General features: G+C 43.0%; 1 protein-coding gene across 8 annotated transcripts in view; it reads left to right on the top strand.

The window, feature by feature from the left end:
- The first annotated feature begins 7384 nt into the window (after positions 1-7384).
- The window catches only part of nek1 (NIMA-related kinase 1), a 165065-nt gene continuing 155817 nt past the window's right edge, over positions 7385-16632 (top strand). For all 8 annotated transcript variants that reach the window (XM_072594483.1, XM_072594516.1, XM_072594508.1 and 5 more), the window contains exons 1-3: positions 7385-7461; positions 15288-15436; positions 15524-15620. In XM_072594483.1, the coding sequence (XP_072450584.1) occupies positions 15320-15436; positions 15524-15620 (214 nt within the window). In that variant the 5' untranslated portion in view covers positions 7385-7461; positions 15288-15319. The remainder of the gene's footprint in view (positions 7462-15287; positions 15437-15523; positions 15621-16632) is intronic.

Genomic DNA, 16632 nt, shown 5'->3' with positions numbered 1-16632 from the left:
GGCACTTGTTTCTTGTCATTGTTCTGAAGTGGAGAGCTGAACAATTTGTCAAGCTTTCACAACTCTGAATGGCATCAGCAACATCCTTTTTGTTCAAAGCTACTTCCCACTTAAAATGAAAACCTAATAGTATGTATTTTAGCATGAAATTATTTGCAGCCCTGAAATTTAAATCTCAGAGAGTTATAGCGATGTACAGCATAGAAACAGACCCTTTGGTTCAACTTGTCCATTCCGACCAGATATTCCAAACTAACCTTGTCTCATTTGCCAGCACTTGGCCCATATCCCTCTCAATCCTTCCTCTTCACATACCCATCCAGATGCCTTTTAAATGTTGCAATTGAACCAGGCTCTACCACTTCCTTTGGCAGCTTATTCCATATACGTACCACCTTCTGCATGAAAAGGTTGCCCCTAAGGTCTCTTTTATATCTTTCCCCTCTCACCCTAAATCTATGCCCTCTAGTTCTGGACTACCCCACCAGCAGAGAAGACTTTGTCTAATTATCCTATCCATTCCCCTCATGATTTTATAAACCTCTATAAGGTCACCCCTCAGCCTCCAACCCTCCAAAGAAAACAGCCCCAGACTATTCAGCCTCTCCCTTTAGCTCAAATCCTCCAACCATTGCAACATCCTTGTAAATCCTTTCTGAACCCTTTCAAGTTTCACAACATCCTTCTGATAGGAAGGAAACCAGAATTGGCCACAATATTCCAAAAGTGGCCTAACCAATGTCCTGTACAGCTACAGCATCACCTCCCTATGCTTATACTCAATGCTCTGACCAATAAAGGAAAGCATACTAAATACCTTCTTCACTATCCTGTCTACCTGTGACTCCACTTTCAAGGAGCTATGAACCTGCACTCCAAGGTCTCTTTGTTCAGCAACCTTTCCTAACACCTTACCATTAAGTGTATAAGTCCTGCTCTGATTTGTTTTTCTAAAATGCAGCACCTCACAATTATCTAAATTAAACTCCATCTGCCACTTCTCAGCCCATTGGCCCATCTGATCAAGATCCTGTTGTAATCTGAGGTAACCTTCTTCACTGTTCACTGCACCTCCAATTTTGGTTTCATCTGCAAACTTACTAACTGTATCTCATAAGCTCACATCCAAACCATTTATATAAATGACGAAAAGTAGTGGACCCAGCACCAATCCTTATGGCACTCCATTAATCACAGGCCTCCAGTCTGAAAAACAACCCTCCACCACCACCTCTGTCCTCTACCTTTGAGCCAATTCTGTATCCAAATGGCTAGTTCTCCTTGTATTCCGTGAGATCTAACCTTGCTAATCAGTCTTCCATGGGGAACGTAGTCAAACACCTGACTGAAGTAAGAATCTGAGCAAGAAAACTGAAAATATGTCTATGCCATTCAAATAAATTGTAGATTATGTATATTAATCTCATCAAATCAAGTTGAGGTAGGGAATCTATTGGTCATTTTTCCTCAAGAGGATAAAAATATAATTTGTGAAGAATTGTCATTTCCCATAATGTACCAATGGAAATCTTATGCTGCAAAATCCAGCATTTTCATTTTGCACACACTTCTACCACATGATAAAGACTCTGGATTAATTGCCATTAAAATCAATGCTTGTAGAAACTTGTTCTATAGGTTTATAAAAATTGATTTCTGTAATAATTTATGTAATTCAATGTGTAATATCTGGGGTACAATAGATATGTAAATATCTTTCTGTTATTCACTGTCACAAACTTTTAAAAACAAATTTGTAGAGGACAACTAAATCTTAACAAACAAACAAGATGCATACTTTTATTTTGTACCAGACACAAGCGAGATACATTGGTGCACATTACAATGCAAATCAAATGACATACCTTGCAACAAACGAAAAAAAGGGATCTCTGTGAACTGTTTTTTAAAAATAAAGCTTAAAAGGAAAACAGGACCAAAATCAACACACGTTGCTGTTTACTCCAGAAAGCATGGCAACTCAAGTATTATCAGCAGAAATGTCAGTCTCAACATCTTTAACGTAACTATGAAATTACAAATGTAAATCACAATTTCAGTCACAAAATTCAGTCACTCACCTGAGAAATTGATGCTTTACAGCAGGGAGACAATGGAAACAACCACTGTTAAAGAATCCGTTCACAGTTACCTGATAGTTATTACAAAAATGCTTTTGCGAATCAAGAACCTATTACTCACTTAGTAGCAAGAAACCACATAAATGGTTTCACCCACTAAATGAGATCAGTAGCCCTTAATAATTTTTAGCTGTTGTATCAGGCATCTGAGTGCAGCAGAAATAATAAACTAAGAAACAGTGACTCCATCAACATGCATAAACATTTTTGAAAAACTTTGTAGTTCCTCACTGAAACCTCAATCTTCCTAGTTTCACATATGCCTGTACTGACTTTTCAAGACAGTGATTATTTCAAACTTGTATTATGAGTCAAGGGCACCCCAGTGTTTTCTATCAATTTAGTAAATGAAGATGTGAAAATAGCAGGGGTTCAATACATTGCATGCTGATCAGGCTTTGAGATTATTGTGAAATCTGTCCCAGGAGTTGTTCAGCTGACTAAAGAAAATATCACTTCAGTGGATGAGTCAGAAAATGAACTTTTGTTAGGGTGGTGTTGGAGAGGGATATAATATAGTCTCTGTCTTTCAAAATAATAAGTTGTTTTGTTCTACTACTTCAAATTCATGTTTTTCACTTCAGCTGATCTGGAGAAAATTGGGGCATGTGAAATAACAATGTGCAAGAACAGCAGCCAAAACTTTGTTACTACCAAGCATAACTTTCTAACACAATCTTGTACGATCTAGCAGATTCTACACTACTTAAACTTTAAGTCATCCAAAAATCATTTGCGCATGCCCTTACAGCTGGGGAAACAAGGTGGAGAAACTTGGCCTTGCTTTTTCTTTATTCAAAAATAATCACAGAATCCCTACAGTGCAGGGAGAGGCCTTTGGCCCATCAAGTGTGTACTGATCCTCTGAAGAGCGTTTCACTCACAGCTCCCCACCCCACCCTACCCTGTAACCCCAAAGGTACCATGGCTAATCTACTTCACCTGCACATCCCTGGACACTTTGGAGCGATTTAGCATAGCGAATCCACCCAACCTACACATCTTTGGACTGTGGGAGGAAATTGGAGAACCCAGATAAAACCACACGCATACACATAAAGAATGTGGAAACTTCACACAGTCGCCCAAGGCTGGAATTAAACCGGGTCCCTGATGCTGTGAGGCAGCAGTGCTAACCACTGTGCCACCGTGCCATCTATATTTATAGCCTTTGTCCTTCTAGATGGTAGTAGTTGAAGTTTGGGAGGTGCTATTGAAGAAGCCTTAGTGAATTTCTACAGTCCACCTTGTAACATGTAGATACTGCAATTCTTTGACATGGGCAGAGTTGGCAAGACCAGCATTTGTTGCTTCTCCCCAGTTGCCTCAGAACTAAGTGCTTTGCTCAGTCATTTGAGAGGCAGTCCAGTGTCAACCATTTCACAGTGGATCTGGAGTCATGTGCTTGCCAGATGACGTAAGATGGCAGATTTGCTTTCCTCGGGCATTAGTGAACCAGATGGGTTTTTATCACAATCAATGATATTTCATTTTCATCATTACTGAGACATTATTGATATTCATCAATCATTAACAGGAAACTAAACTGTAGTAGCCGCATAAATACTGGAGCTAGAAAAGCAGGTCAGGGGTTAGGAATCCTGCAGTGATTAATTCATGAGTAACTCACATCCTGACCCTCCACAGCCTACCCATAATCTACAAGGACAATCTTGAGTGTGTTGGCATACTCCCCTGTTGTCTGGATGAATGCAGCTCCAGCAACACCAGCAAGATTGATACTATTCAGGATGAGGTAGCCTGCTTGGTTGGTGCGAAATTCACAAATATTCATTCCCTAACCATCAATTCTCAGTCGCCGTAGTGTGTACCTTTTACAAGATGGTCTGCAGAATTTCACCAAGGCTTCAACAGTACCTTTGAAACCCTTAGCTAATACAATCAAGATGGACAGGGGCAATAGATACATGCAAATGCAACAAGTTCAGAATTCCCCTCTGAGTCACTTGCCATTCTGATTCAGAAATATTCTGACTCCTTCCTTCAGTGTCACGGGGTCAAATCCTGGAACATCCTCCTAAATGGTATGTCCACCTACAGCAAATGGATAGCAGCAGTTCAAGAAAACAGGTCACCAAAATTGTCTCAAGGGCAACTCAGGGCAAGCAATGAATGCTGACCCAGCCAGCAATGGTGACATCACATAAATTAATGTTTTTAAAAACATGGCATTCACTTGCAGATTTATTTACATTCCATCAGTTGCCATGGTGGGATTTGAATAACTAGTTATGTTTGTTGTTGCAATAAAGGGCTTTGTAAGATCATGTTTTCAAATTGTGTCTCTAAAGGGTCATATGACCAGTTCCAAAGTCTAGAAGAAAGTGAGGACTGCAGATGCTGGAGATCAGAGTCGAGAGAGTGGTGCTGGAAAAGCACAGCAGGTCAGGCAGATTCCAAGGAGCAGGAGAATCAATGTTTCAGACCTAAGCCCTTTACAACAGGCCTTGGATGGTAAAAGACCATAAGATGTAGGTCTAAGATGAGGTAATTCAGGCCATCGGGTCTGCTCTGCTATTTAATAAGATCACAATGCCATTTTCCTTCCCATAACCCTGATTCACTTTCTGACTCAAACTCAATCTCAGCTTTGGATACACTTAACAATCCAAATTATACAGCCCTCTATAGTAAAGAATTCTACATATTCACTACTGAGAGAAGAAACTCCTCCTCTTCTCTGTTGTAAATGGGCGTCTAATAATGGGTGGAATGCTAATGGATAGGCAGCACAGTGGCTCAGTGGTTAGCACTGCTGCCTCACAGCACCAGGAACCTGGGTTCAATTCCAATCTCGGACAACTGTCTGTGTGGAATTTGCACATTCATCCCCTTGTCTGCGTGGGTCCCCTCCGGGTGCTCCAGTTTCTTCCCCCAATCCAAAAGATGTGCAAATTAGGTGAATTGGCCATGCTAAATTGCCCACAGTGTTCAGGTATGCATAGGTTAGATGCATTAGTCAGGGTTTAAAAAAACAGGGTACGGGAATAGGTCTGGATGGATTACTCTTTGGAGGGTCGGTGTGGCCTGTTTCCACATTGTAGGGATTCTAATTCTAAAAAAAATCTCCAGAATAACTCTGTGATGACACCTTCTAGTACTGGACACAAAAACAGAAATTTCTGGAAAAACTGAGCAGGTCTGGTAACATTTGTGGAGAGAAATCAGATTTAACATTTCAAGTCCAGTGACCCTTAGACATAGGCATAGAATCCCTACAGTGTGGGAACAGGCCCTTCAGCCTAGCAAGTCCACACTGACCCTCCAAAGATTATCCCACCCAGACCCATTCCCTTCTTACTCTACACTTGCCCTGATTAATGCACCTAACCTACAAGTCCCTTCACACTATGGGCAATTTAACATGACAAATCCACCTAACCCGCAGATCTTTGGATTGTGGGAGGAAACCCATAAAGATATGGAGAGAATGTGCAAACTCCACACCGACAGTCGCCCAAGGCTGGAATTAAACCCGAGTCCCTGGCACTGTGAGGCAGCAGTGCTAACTCAGTTAAAGGCACTGACAACAAAACAACCTGAGTGCACCCACCTGCTGAATGTCCCAGGCTACAGAAAATTTCCAAACTTATAAAACAATACAATTTCTGCGACTGTAATGTAGCATGTGTGTGTAATCTCAAATGCTGTGTATCCCCTGTAATACAGTACACCTCTCTGTGCCCACTCTGTGGACACTTATTTCTTGTCTGTGCCATGAAACAATGTGCTGATTTTCTAAGGAGTGGCAAAGGAATCTCATGTAGCTTGCTACTCCTTTTGCTTTTTTTTAATGATAGGAGAGAGCTTCATATTTCATGAAAGGAATTTCCATTAAGGGTTTTCTTCAGAAATGCAGAGTGCTTCCGAGCCAACAGTTCTCTTGTTGGGCAGAACTGTTGGAAGGCAAACTCTGTATGCCCCCTTTCACAGCAGTCAGCTGCTGCATTCTGAAATTTACAAGTCCAGAATCTCACACTGTCAAATGGTAAATGCACAAGATAAGTGTGAGGTTCGGGTGCTAGATAGATAGGGAGTAAGGTGCGAGGGATATAAGTTGTCAGGAGGAAGGATATCAGAGTGTGAGGTGCCAGGTGGGAAGAATGCCAAGGTAATCATCATTCGGATGCTGCCTGACCTGCTGTGCTTTTCCAGCACTACTCTAATCTTGAAAGTTAAAAATCACACAACACAACCACTTGATGAATGAGCAGTGCTCCGAAAGCTCATGCTTCCAAACAAACCTGTTAGACTAGAACCTGGTGTTTTGTAATTTTTCACTTTCGGACCCACGTGTAGTTTTATCTCCTGCGTTCCGGCAAACACTTATCGTTCAACCAACATCACACAATAAGAGAAAACTAAAACCTAAAGAACTGCGAATGCTGGAAATCAGAAACAAAAACAGAAATTGCTGGAAAGAAAAGCTCAAGAGATCTGGCATGTGTAGAGAGAAAGCAAAGTTAACATTGAGAATCCAGTGACCATTTTGGCCTGTTCTAAAGAAGGGTCACCGGACCTGAAAGGTTAACACCGTTTCGCTCTACGCAGATGATGCCAGACCTGCTGAGTTTTTCCATCACAATAGGAAAGACGTTATGCCGCCATTCTGGCATTGCTGAGTTGTAGGAGCTTACTCTCCAAAATATGGTTGCCTCTGTGGTATGGGAGGCAAAAGTAAGTTCCAAGAAGGGTTATGTTTTACTGGAAACATGGACTCTAGTTTGGTTGTAGGTTTGCTTGCTGAGCTGGAGGTTCGTTTCCAGATGTTGAGGCCCACTGAAGATGTTACCTAGTAGGGTGACGAAACATCTGGAAATGAACCTTCCAGCTCAGTGAGCAAACCTACATCCAGAACCTCAACCTGAGCTACAAATCTCAAAGCTCGCTAAGAACTCTAGTTTCTCTCCCTTCACAGATTTCGCCGGAACCGCTGACGAGCTCCTTGCTTTTTTTCTCTTTAATGGGGAGAATGCCATGTTGACGGCCCTCCCCAGGCACTGGCTCAGGCCCCGATTCTACATGCTCCAGGCTGAGCTTGGTGGCTGGGCCCCGTTGCTAGCGGCCGTTGCCAGGGAAAGGGAACAATCGCCAAGGGAACAACCAAACTCGCTGACACCAGCGGGGCGGGACGTGTGGGGCGGGGGCCGCGATGGCAGGATTGACAGGCGCACTGACCAATCGAAACCCGCAGCCGGCCCACTGCAGCCAATGGGAGGCGGCATCCGCCAGCAGGTTCGGTTGAGAGACGGAATAACTGGGCTGCCTGTGAGTGAGCAGCAGTAGCAGCAGCTCAGTGGTGAGTGATTCTATATAATGGTTAGATGTGATCTGATGAAGGTTATACCTCCTTTAACTCGCTGGCATCTCTGAAAAGTTTTAATTGTTAGTCGGTCGTAGTGTCTTTGTTCTATGTATGTATAAAAAGATGGGATAGGCACATGCAGGTTTTGCTTCTTGCATCTGATGCTGGTGATAGGCCGCACCTAGCAGCAGAACGGCGAAACAAATCAGCAGTAATGCTTATGCCTGCCGTCGTTATTTATTTATTTATTTATTTATTTATATATTTATTGATTGATTGTGTTGGTTTAGCAATTGTTGGAATGCAATCCCCCACTAATTCTTCTACCCTGTATTGTTGGGGGTGTCAAAGTACTTGCTCAAGCCAAATGCTTTCAGATAGCTTTTAAGAATTGCATCCTGTAATGTTGTGAAGACGCAAGCACAGGTTCTCTTCAGTTACAGATGTCCATTCCATCACTAGGTGTGGGGAGCATATACTTAATTATTGTTTGCAGGAAATTAAAATTGTGAATTGCAGAAATAATGGCTTGACGATTGGCTCAGCTAGAAAGGTCTATCTGCTCATGTGTGAGATGCATGAATCTTCCAACCAAGTAAATAAGCTTTAGCAAGGCACTAAAAGAATAATATACATCAAAACACCTAAAAAGTTATACTTGTGCTGTCATTCCAGGCTGTTTATTTTGATTAATGGTAATTCATTTGTTCAATATACTTGATGACTTGCAGTTGATGCTCTGCATAGAAAGAACCCATTTGGTCCCCTGTATCTGTGTCCAGCCTTTCAATCTGTTTCCCAATACCTTTGCAATTTTTGTCTTTCAAATATTTATACCATTTCCTTTTGAAGGCCACTACAGACTGGGTAATCATTACCCTAACTAGGCTGTGCATTCCAAATCTTAATTGTTGGTTACGTAAAACTTTTCCTCTTGTTGCCTTTGGCTGTTTTCTCCCCTGCATTAAATGTGTGTCCTCTATTTATTGGTTCTTCTTCTACCCTTCAAATAGGAATGGCTTTTGCCCGAAATGTTGATTTTTTTTTCCCTGCTCCTCAGAAGCTGTCTGAACTGCTGTGCTGTTCCAGCACAACTCTAATCCAGAATCTGGTTTCCAGCATCTGCAGTCATTGTTTTTACCCTTCAAATAGGTTTGCTTTATTTACACTATTTAAATGTTTCATTATTTAAAAAAAAAGATCTGTTTTAACTGTCTGTGCCTGAAAGAGAGAAAAACCCAACTCCTTTCACATTGTAGCCCTTCACTCTTGAGATTCTGGTAGTTGATCCCATCTGTGGCTTGAGTAATGTTACTAAAGTTAAGAGTGGCTCGATGTTTACCATTGCTGCCTGACAGTGCCAGGGATATGGGTTCGATTCCAGCCTCTGGCAGCTGTCAGTGTGGAATTTGCACATTCTCCCTGTGTCTGCATCGACTCCCTCTGGGTTTCCTCCCACTGTCCACACTGATATGTGGCGTAGATAGATTGGCAGTTCTAAATTGCCTCTGGTTCCAGGAATATGTAGGTTAGGTGGATTAGCCATGGGAAATGCGGGGGTAAGGTAGCAGGATGAGTTTGGGGGGGATGTTCTTCAGAGGGTCAGTGTAGAATTAATGGGCCAAATGGCCTGTTTCCTCATTGGAGGGATTCTGATTCTAAAGTTGGAAAATGTGAAAAATTGTGTACATGATGTTCTTTTTATGTACTTCAGTTGTAAATAGAATAATGAAGAACTTTAAAATCCACAAGGTCATCTGGTTTTCTTGCTGTAGTTGCATGTTTTAAAAATCTTTGTGTAATTTTCTACACTGTTAATTTTTAAGATTGTACTATTGCATACTGTGATCAGTTTTTATGGATTATGGCCTTCTGTGTTGATGATTGTACAGAGAAAAGTGTGACTTGCTCGGATAGAAATATAAAGCAATTCTAGGTACTCAATATCTGTACTGATTATAAAATTTCAAGCTGAAACTTAATTCATGAATCACAACAAATGTGAATTATACAGCTGTCAGGAATATCCTGTAAGAATTGTGCTTGCTGTTGTACTGCTGTAGATTGCCTTGTAGTAGAGCTTTTAAGGTATATACATTACATTGTGACATACAATTTGAAAATGAGCTAAGAACGTCAGTCAGTTGTCACATTTGTTCATTTTCATCTTGAGGGTCAAACTTCATTCTGAAGATGGTAGTACTGAGATGCAGTTGGAGCACCATTTTGAAGTGAACCTAGTTATTTTGTCTTTTTGACCATTCACTACTTAATTACTTGACTGGAAACTTTTGGATAGGAGAGGGTCTCGCTTTTCACAAGCGTTAGTTAGTTTTGTTTTTCTTTGGTCAACTTGAGTTTATATGTTGGACAAAATCAGAGAAGGTCTTTTCTTATCTGTTTGTTCTCTAAGCTAGAGTAATGGACCAACTTTCAGGGAGAGGAATAAGTGACTTAGTGTTTGAATTGAATTTACATAATTGATTTAATGTAATAATTTTATTTAAGTTTAATAAATGCAGTCCCCACAAAAAAAAATAAATGCAGTCCATTTGCTGTGAGTCGCCTCACAATCCCATTGGGGAAAGAGGTCCAGTGATCATGAAGGATTGGCAATATATTTCCAAGTTTGGATGATGACTGGCTTGGAGGGGGACTTGAAGGTGGTGGTGTTCCCATACACTGTATCTGCTGCCCTTGTCTTTCTCGATGGTGTTGCTAGTATTGGAAGGTGGTGTTGACAGATCCTTCATGAATTTCTACAGGGTGTCTTGTAAGTGGTGCACACTGCCATTACCAAGTATTGCTGGCAGAGGGCATGAGTGTTAAAAGTGGTGGATTAGATGCCAGTCACTCGTGCTATTTTGTCCTGAATGTTGTCAAATGTCTTGAATATTGTCTGAGCTATATTCATTCAGATAAGTGGGGAGGATTCCATCACACTCCTGACTTGTGCTTTATATTTGGTAGACAGACAGACTTTTGGTAGTCAGGAGGAAAATTTATTCCTCAGCAGGTCTGGCTGCATCTGTGAAGAGAAATCAGAGTTAACGCTTCGGGTCCTTTCTGGGGAAGGGTCACTGGGCCCGAAATGTTAACTCTGATTTCTTTTCACAGATGCTGCCAGACCTGCTGAGCTTTTCCAGCAACTTCTGTCTCGCAGCATCCGCAGTTCTTTTTGGTTTTTATTTGGTAAGTTATTCCGAGCCACCGTATTTATATGGGTAGTTCAGTTTAATTTCTTTTTTTTTGGATTAGTGGTGCTGGAAGAGCACAGCAGTTCAGTGGCTAAAATTTTAAAGTTTTTTTTAAGCGCCTAGCAGACCCGGAAGCTGGTGTCGCGCTAGCTTACCTGGGAAGGTTTTTTTTTCTTATAAAAGCGCGCAGGCGAGGAACCCGAGGCACTACAGGGGTAGAGCCTCCCACCCGCCCTCCTCCTCTAACCTAATAATGAGACCCATTGTGACAAGCAGGTAAGTGCTGCATTTTGCTTGTTTGTTTCTTTAGATCTAGTTTTTAAAGTTTCTCTTTTAGAGGGATGGCAGCGAAGGCAGTGCAGTGTTCCTCTTGCAACATGTATGAGGTGAGGGAAGCCATTAGCGTCCCTCCTGATTACACTTGCAAGAAGTGCACCCATCTCCAGCTCCTCCAAGACTGTGTTAGGGAACTGGAGCTGGAGTTGGATGAACTGCGGATCATTCGGGAGGCAGAGGTGGTCATAGATCAGAGCTTTAGGGAAGTAGTTACTCCGAAAGTTATAGAGAGATGGGTGACAGTGAGGGGGAGTGGGAGGAAGCAGCCAGTGCAGGGACCCCCTGCGGTCATTCCCCTCAAGAACAAGTATACCGTTTTGGATACTTGTGGGGGGGATGACTTACCAGGGGTAAGCAACGAGGTTCAGGCCTCTGGCACGGAGCCTGTCCCCGTTGCTCAGAAGGGAAGGGTGGAGAAAGGTAGAGCGATAGTTATTGGGGACTCAGTAGTGAGGGGCACAGATAGGCGGTTTTGCGGGGGTGACAGAGACTCACGATTGGTCTGTTTCCTCCCAGGTGCAAGGGTATGTGATGTCTCTGATCGTGTTTTCTGGGTCCTCAAGGGGGAGGGGGAGCAGCCCCAGATCGTGATCCACATTGGCACCAATGACATAGGTAGGAAGAGGGGTGAGGATGTTAGACAGGCTTTCAGGGAGCTAGGTTGGAAGCTCAGAGCTAGAACGAACAGAGTTGTTGGCTCTGGTTTGTTACCCGTGCCACGTGATAGAGAGTCGAGGAATAGGGAGAGAGAAGAGTTAAATGCGTGGCTACAGGAATGGTGCAGGAGGAAGGGATTCCGGTTTCTGGATAACTGGGGTTCTTTCTGGGGAAGGTGGGACCTCTAAACAGGATGGTCTACACCTGAACCTGAGGGGCACCAGTATCCTTGGGGGGAGGTTTGCTAGTGCTCTTTGGGAGGGTTTAAACTAACTCTGCAGGGGCATGGGAACCTGGAGTGTAGCTTTAGGGTACAGGACCTTGAGTGTAGGGAGGTTAGGAACATGGCATCGATCTCTAAGGAGGGTGCCTGTAAACAGGAAGGTGGCTTGAAGTGTGTATACTTCAATGCCAGAAGTATACGAAATAAGGTAGGTGAGCTTGCAGCATGGGTTGGTACCTGGGACTTCGATGTTGTGGCCATTACAGAGACGTGGGTAGAACAGGGACAGGAATGGCTGTTGCAGGTTCCAGGGTTTAAATGTTTTAGTAGGGTCAGAGATGGGGGTAAAAGAGGGGGAGGTGTGGCATTGCTTGTCAAGGATAGTATTACAGCAGTAGAAAGGGTGATGGAGGAAGACTTGCCATCTGAGGTAGTGTGGGCGGAGGTTAGAAATAGGAAAGGTAAGGTCACCTTGTTAGGAGTTTTCTACAGGCCTTCTAATAGTCCGAGAGAAGTAGAGGAAAGTATTGCGAGGATGATTCTGGGGAAGAGTGAAAGTAGCAGGGTGGTTGTTATGGGGGACTTTAACTTCCCAGATATTGACTGGGAAAGCTATAGCTCAAGTTCGTTAGATGGGTCGGTGTTTGTCCAATGTATGCAGGAGGGTTTCCTGACACAATATGTAGACAGGCCAACAAGAGGTGAGGCTATACTGGATTTGGTTCTAGGTAATGAACCAGGCCAGGTGTTAGACTTGGAGGTAGGTGAGCACTTCGGGGGCAGTGACCACAACTCGGTGACTTTTACTCTAGTGATGGAGAGGGATAAGTGTGCACTGCAGGGCAACAGTTATAGCTTGGGGCAGGAAAATTATGATGCGGTGAGGCATGACTTAGGATGCGTGGATTGGAAAAATAGGCTTCAAGGGAAGAACACAAATGATATGTGGAGATTGTTCAAAGAACAGCTAATGGGTGTCCTTGATAAGTATGTACCAGTCAGGCAGGGAGTAAAGGGTCTTGTGAGGGAGCCGTGGTTTAATAAGGAATTGGAATCCCTTGTGAAAGGGAAGAGGGCGGCCTATGTAAAGATGAGGCGTGAAGGTTCAGTTGGGGCTATTGAGAGTTAAGGTAGCCAGGAAGGATCTAAAGAGAGAGCTAAGAGCAGCGAGAAGGGGACATGAAAAGTCCTTGGTTGGTAGGATTAGGGAAAACCCAAAGGCTTTCTATAGGTATGTCAGGAATAAAAGGATGATTAGGGTAGGTATCGGTCCAGTCAAGGATAGTAGTGGGAAGTTGTGTGTGGAGGCGGAGGAGATTGGTGAGACACTAAATCAATACTTTTCGTCAGTATTCACTCAGGAACAGGACATTGTTGCTGATGTGAATATTGAGTCACAAGTGATTAGAATGGATAGCCTTGAGGTACGTAGGGAAGAGGTGTTGGAAATTCTGGAAAGGATGAAAATAGATAAGTCCCCTGGGCCTGATGGCATTTATCCTAGGATCCTCTGGGAAGCTAGGGAGGAGATAACGGAGCCATTGGCCTTGATTTTTATGTCGTCGTTGTCTACGGGAATAGCGCCAGAAGACTGGAGGATAACGAATGTGGTCCCCTTGTTCAAGAAGGGGAGCAGGGATAGCCTGAGTAACTATAGGCCAGTGAGCCTCACTTCTGTTGTGGGCAAAGTCTGAGAGATAATTGTAAGAGATAGGAATTATGAACATCTGGATAGGAATAATGTGATCAAGGATAGTCAGCATGGTTTTGTGAAGGGCAGGTCGTGCCTCACAAACCTTATTGAATTCTTTGAGAAGGTGACCAAGGAAGTGGACGAGGGTAAAGCAGTAGATGTGGTGTATATGGATTTTAGCAAGGCGTTCGATAAGGTACCCCATGGCAGGCTAATGCAAAAACTACGGAGGTATGGCATTGAGGGTGCATTAGAGGTTTGGATTAGGAATTGGCTGGCTGGAAGAAGACAGAGGGTAGTAGTTGATGGTATAGGTTCATCTTGGAGCGCAGTTACTCGCGGTGTTCCACAAGGATCTGTTTTGGGACCATTGCTGTTTGTCATGTTTATAAATGACCTGGAGGAGGGGCTTGAAGGCTGGGTGAGCAAGTTTGCAGATGACACGAAAGTCGGTGGAGTTGTGGACAGCGAAGAAGGCTGTGGCAGGTTACAGCACGATATAGATAAGTTGCAGAGCTGGGCAGTAAGGTGGCAAATGGAATTCAATGTAGCTAAGTGTGAAGTCATTCACTTTGGTAGGAGTAACAAGAAGATGGATTACTGGGCTAATGGTAGACTACTTGGTAGTGTGGATGAGCAGAGGGATCTTGGTGTCCATGTACACAGATCTTTGAAAGTTGCCACCCAGGTAAATAGTGCTGTGAAGAAGGCATCTGGTGTACTGGGCTTTATTGGTAGAGGAATTGAGTTCCGGAGTCCTGAGGTCATGTTGCAGTTGTATAAGACTCTGGTGCGGCCTCATCTGGAGTATTGTGTGCAGTTTTGGTCGCCATACTTTAGGAAGGATGTGGAGGCATTGGAACGAGTGCAGAGGAGGTTTACCAGGATGTTGCCTGGCATGGTAGGAAGATCGTATGAGGAAAGGCTGAGGCACTTGGGGCTGTTCTCATTGGAGAAAAGAAGGTTTAGGGGAGATTTGATGGAGGTGTACAAGATGATTAGGGGTTTAGATCGGGTTGACAGTGAGAACCTTTTTCCGCGTATGGAGTCAGCTGTTACTAGGGGACACAGCTTTAAATTAAGGGGTGGTAGGTATAGGACAGATGTTAGGGGTAGATTTTTTTTACTCAGCGGGTTGTGAGTTCATGGAATGCCCTGCCAGTAGCAGTGGTGGATTCTCCCTCTTTATGGTCATTTAAGTGGGCATTGGACAAGCATGTGGAGGTTATAGGGCTAGTGTAGGTTAGGTAGGCTTCGGTTGGCGCAACATCGAGGGCCGAAGGGCCTGTACTGCGCTGTATTTTTCTATGTTCTATGTTCAGGCAGCATCCGAGGAGCAGCAAAATCGACGTTTCAGGCAAAAGTCCTTCATCAGGAATAAAGGCAGAGAGCCTGAAGCGTGGAGAGATAAGTTTAATTTCTAGCTAATGGTCAGCTCCAGGATGTTGATAGTGGGGCATTCAGCTTTAGTATTGGCATTGGGTGTCAAGGACAAATGATTTGATTCTTTCTTGTTGAGAACCACTCCTTTCCCTGATGCCTATTCCACATTGCCAGACCTATAAATCCCTGAAGGTGATTTTCTTTTTATTGTGCATAAGGACAAGCCTGTGAATAGATTTCCAAATCTGGTACACATTTTATTTATTTAGTTGTCCAGCTTTAGGAGTTTCTGATTGGTTTGGTGAAGGAATGTGTTGTCATATTCATACAGGGCGAGCATGAGGATCTTTCACATCAAGCACTATGGATAAATACATGAAGTTGAACAAAATCGGAGAAGGATCATTTGGAAAAGCTATTCTTGTCAACTCAAAAGAAGATGGCCGACAGTACGTTATCAAAGAAATCAACATTTCCAGGGTGAGTCAACCTTGTTCCTCTCCAAATGTAACTTGATGCGTTAGGGTGGTATTTATTGAAAGATCTGTCTCACTTCTTTGTTCTCAGATGTCAAATAAGGAGAGGGAAGAGTCAAGAAGAGAAGTAGCAGTGTTGGCAAACATGAAACATCCAAACATTGTACAGTATAAGGAGTCCTTTGAAGGTGAGAAATATGCTTAAGCCAGTTAAGTCAGTGTGTCTGTTTTGTTTGGAAATTGAGGGAAATCGAAAAGTGTGTGCATCAAAACTTGTATTTCAGGTCCTGATTTCTTCAGTTGTAAGGAAGTTATATTTGCTTCAACTTGAATTATTTAAATATTGGGTGTAATTCTCCAGTGAGAGGCTATATTAAAAAGTACCTTACTATTGTTGGCACAAAATGCTGTCATTTCCTCAAAATATTGTTTCTTGGTGCTAAAATGAGGGACACCATGTAAAACAACAGAATATGCACTGTACAGTCAGGAAGTATAATGCTTGTTTGTTAACCAGAAAGCCTGTGCCATATCAGACAGTAATTTTAAAAGTATGTAAAATCCAGAAGAAAAGAAATCTTTATTCACTCGCAGGACGTGGGTTCCACTGGCTGGCTCAGCATTTATTGCCTGTGCCGAGTTGCCCTTGAGAAGTTGGTGGTGAACTGCATTCTCAAGCCACTGTGTTGTAGGGCATTGTGGGTCTGCCTAAGGGACAGAATTTCAGGATTTTGAGCCAGCAACAGGGGTGACTTTATAGAGGTTCATAAAATCATGAGAGGGATAGGGTAAATAGAAAAGGTATTTTCCCCAGGGCGGGAGAGTCCAGAGCTACAGGGCATAGGTTTAAGGTGAGAGGGGAAAGGTAGAAAACAGACCTAAGTGGCAACATGTTCATGCATAGGGTGGTGCGTGTGTGGAATGAGCTGTGAGAGGAACTGGTGGAGGCTGGTACAATTGCAGCTTTTAAAAGGCATATGGATGGGTATATGATAGGAAGAGTTTAGAGAGATATAGACCAAGTGCTGGCAAATGAGGCTAGATTTATTTAGGATATCTGGTTCACATGGACAAGTTGGACCAAATGGTCTGTTTCCATTCAGTGCAGCTCTCTGATTCTATGACAGTGAAGAATTGGTGATATATTTCCAAGTCAGGATGGTGAGTGGCTTGGAGTGGAACTTGCAGGTGGTGGTGTTC

Source organism: Chiloscyllium punctatum, chromosome 2, assembly GCF_047496795.1.
Source record: "Chiloscyllium punctatum isolate Juve2018m chromosome 2, sChiPun1.3, whole genome shotgun sequence".
Classification (NCBI taxonomy): domain Eukaryota; kingdom Metazoa; phylum Chordata; class Chondrichthyes; order Orectolobiformes; family Hemiscylliidae; genus Chiloscyllium; species Chiloscyllium punctatum.
The sequence above is the reverse complement of the archived record's forward strand: the minus strand, read 5'-3'. Positions and strand labels throughout refer to the sequence as shown.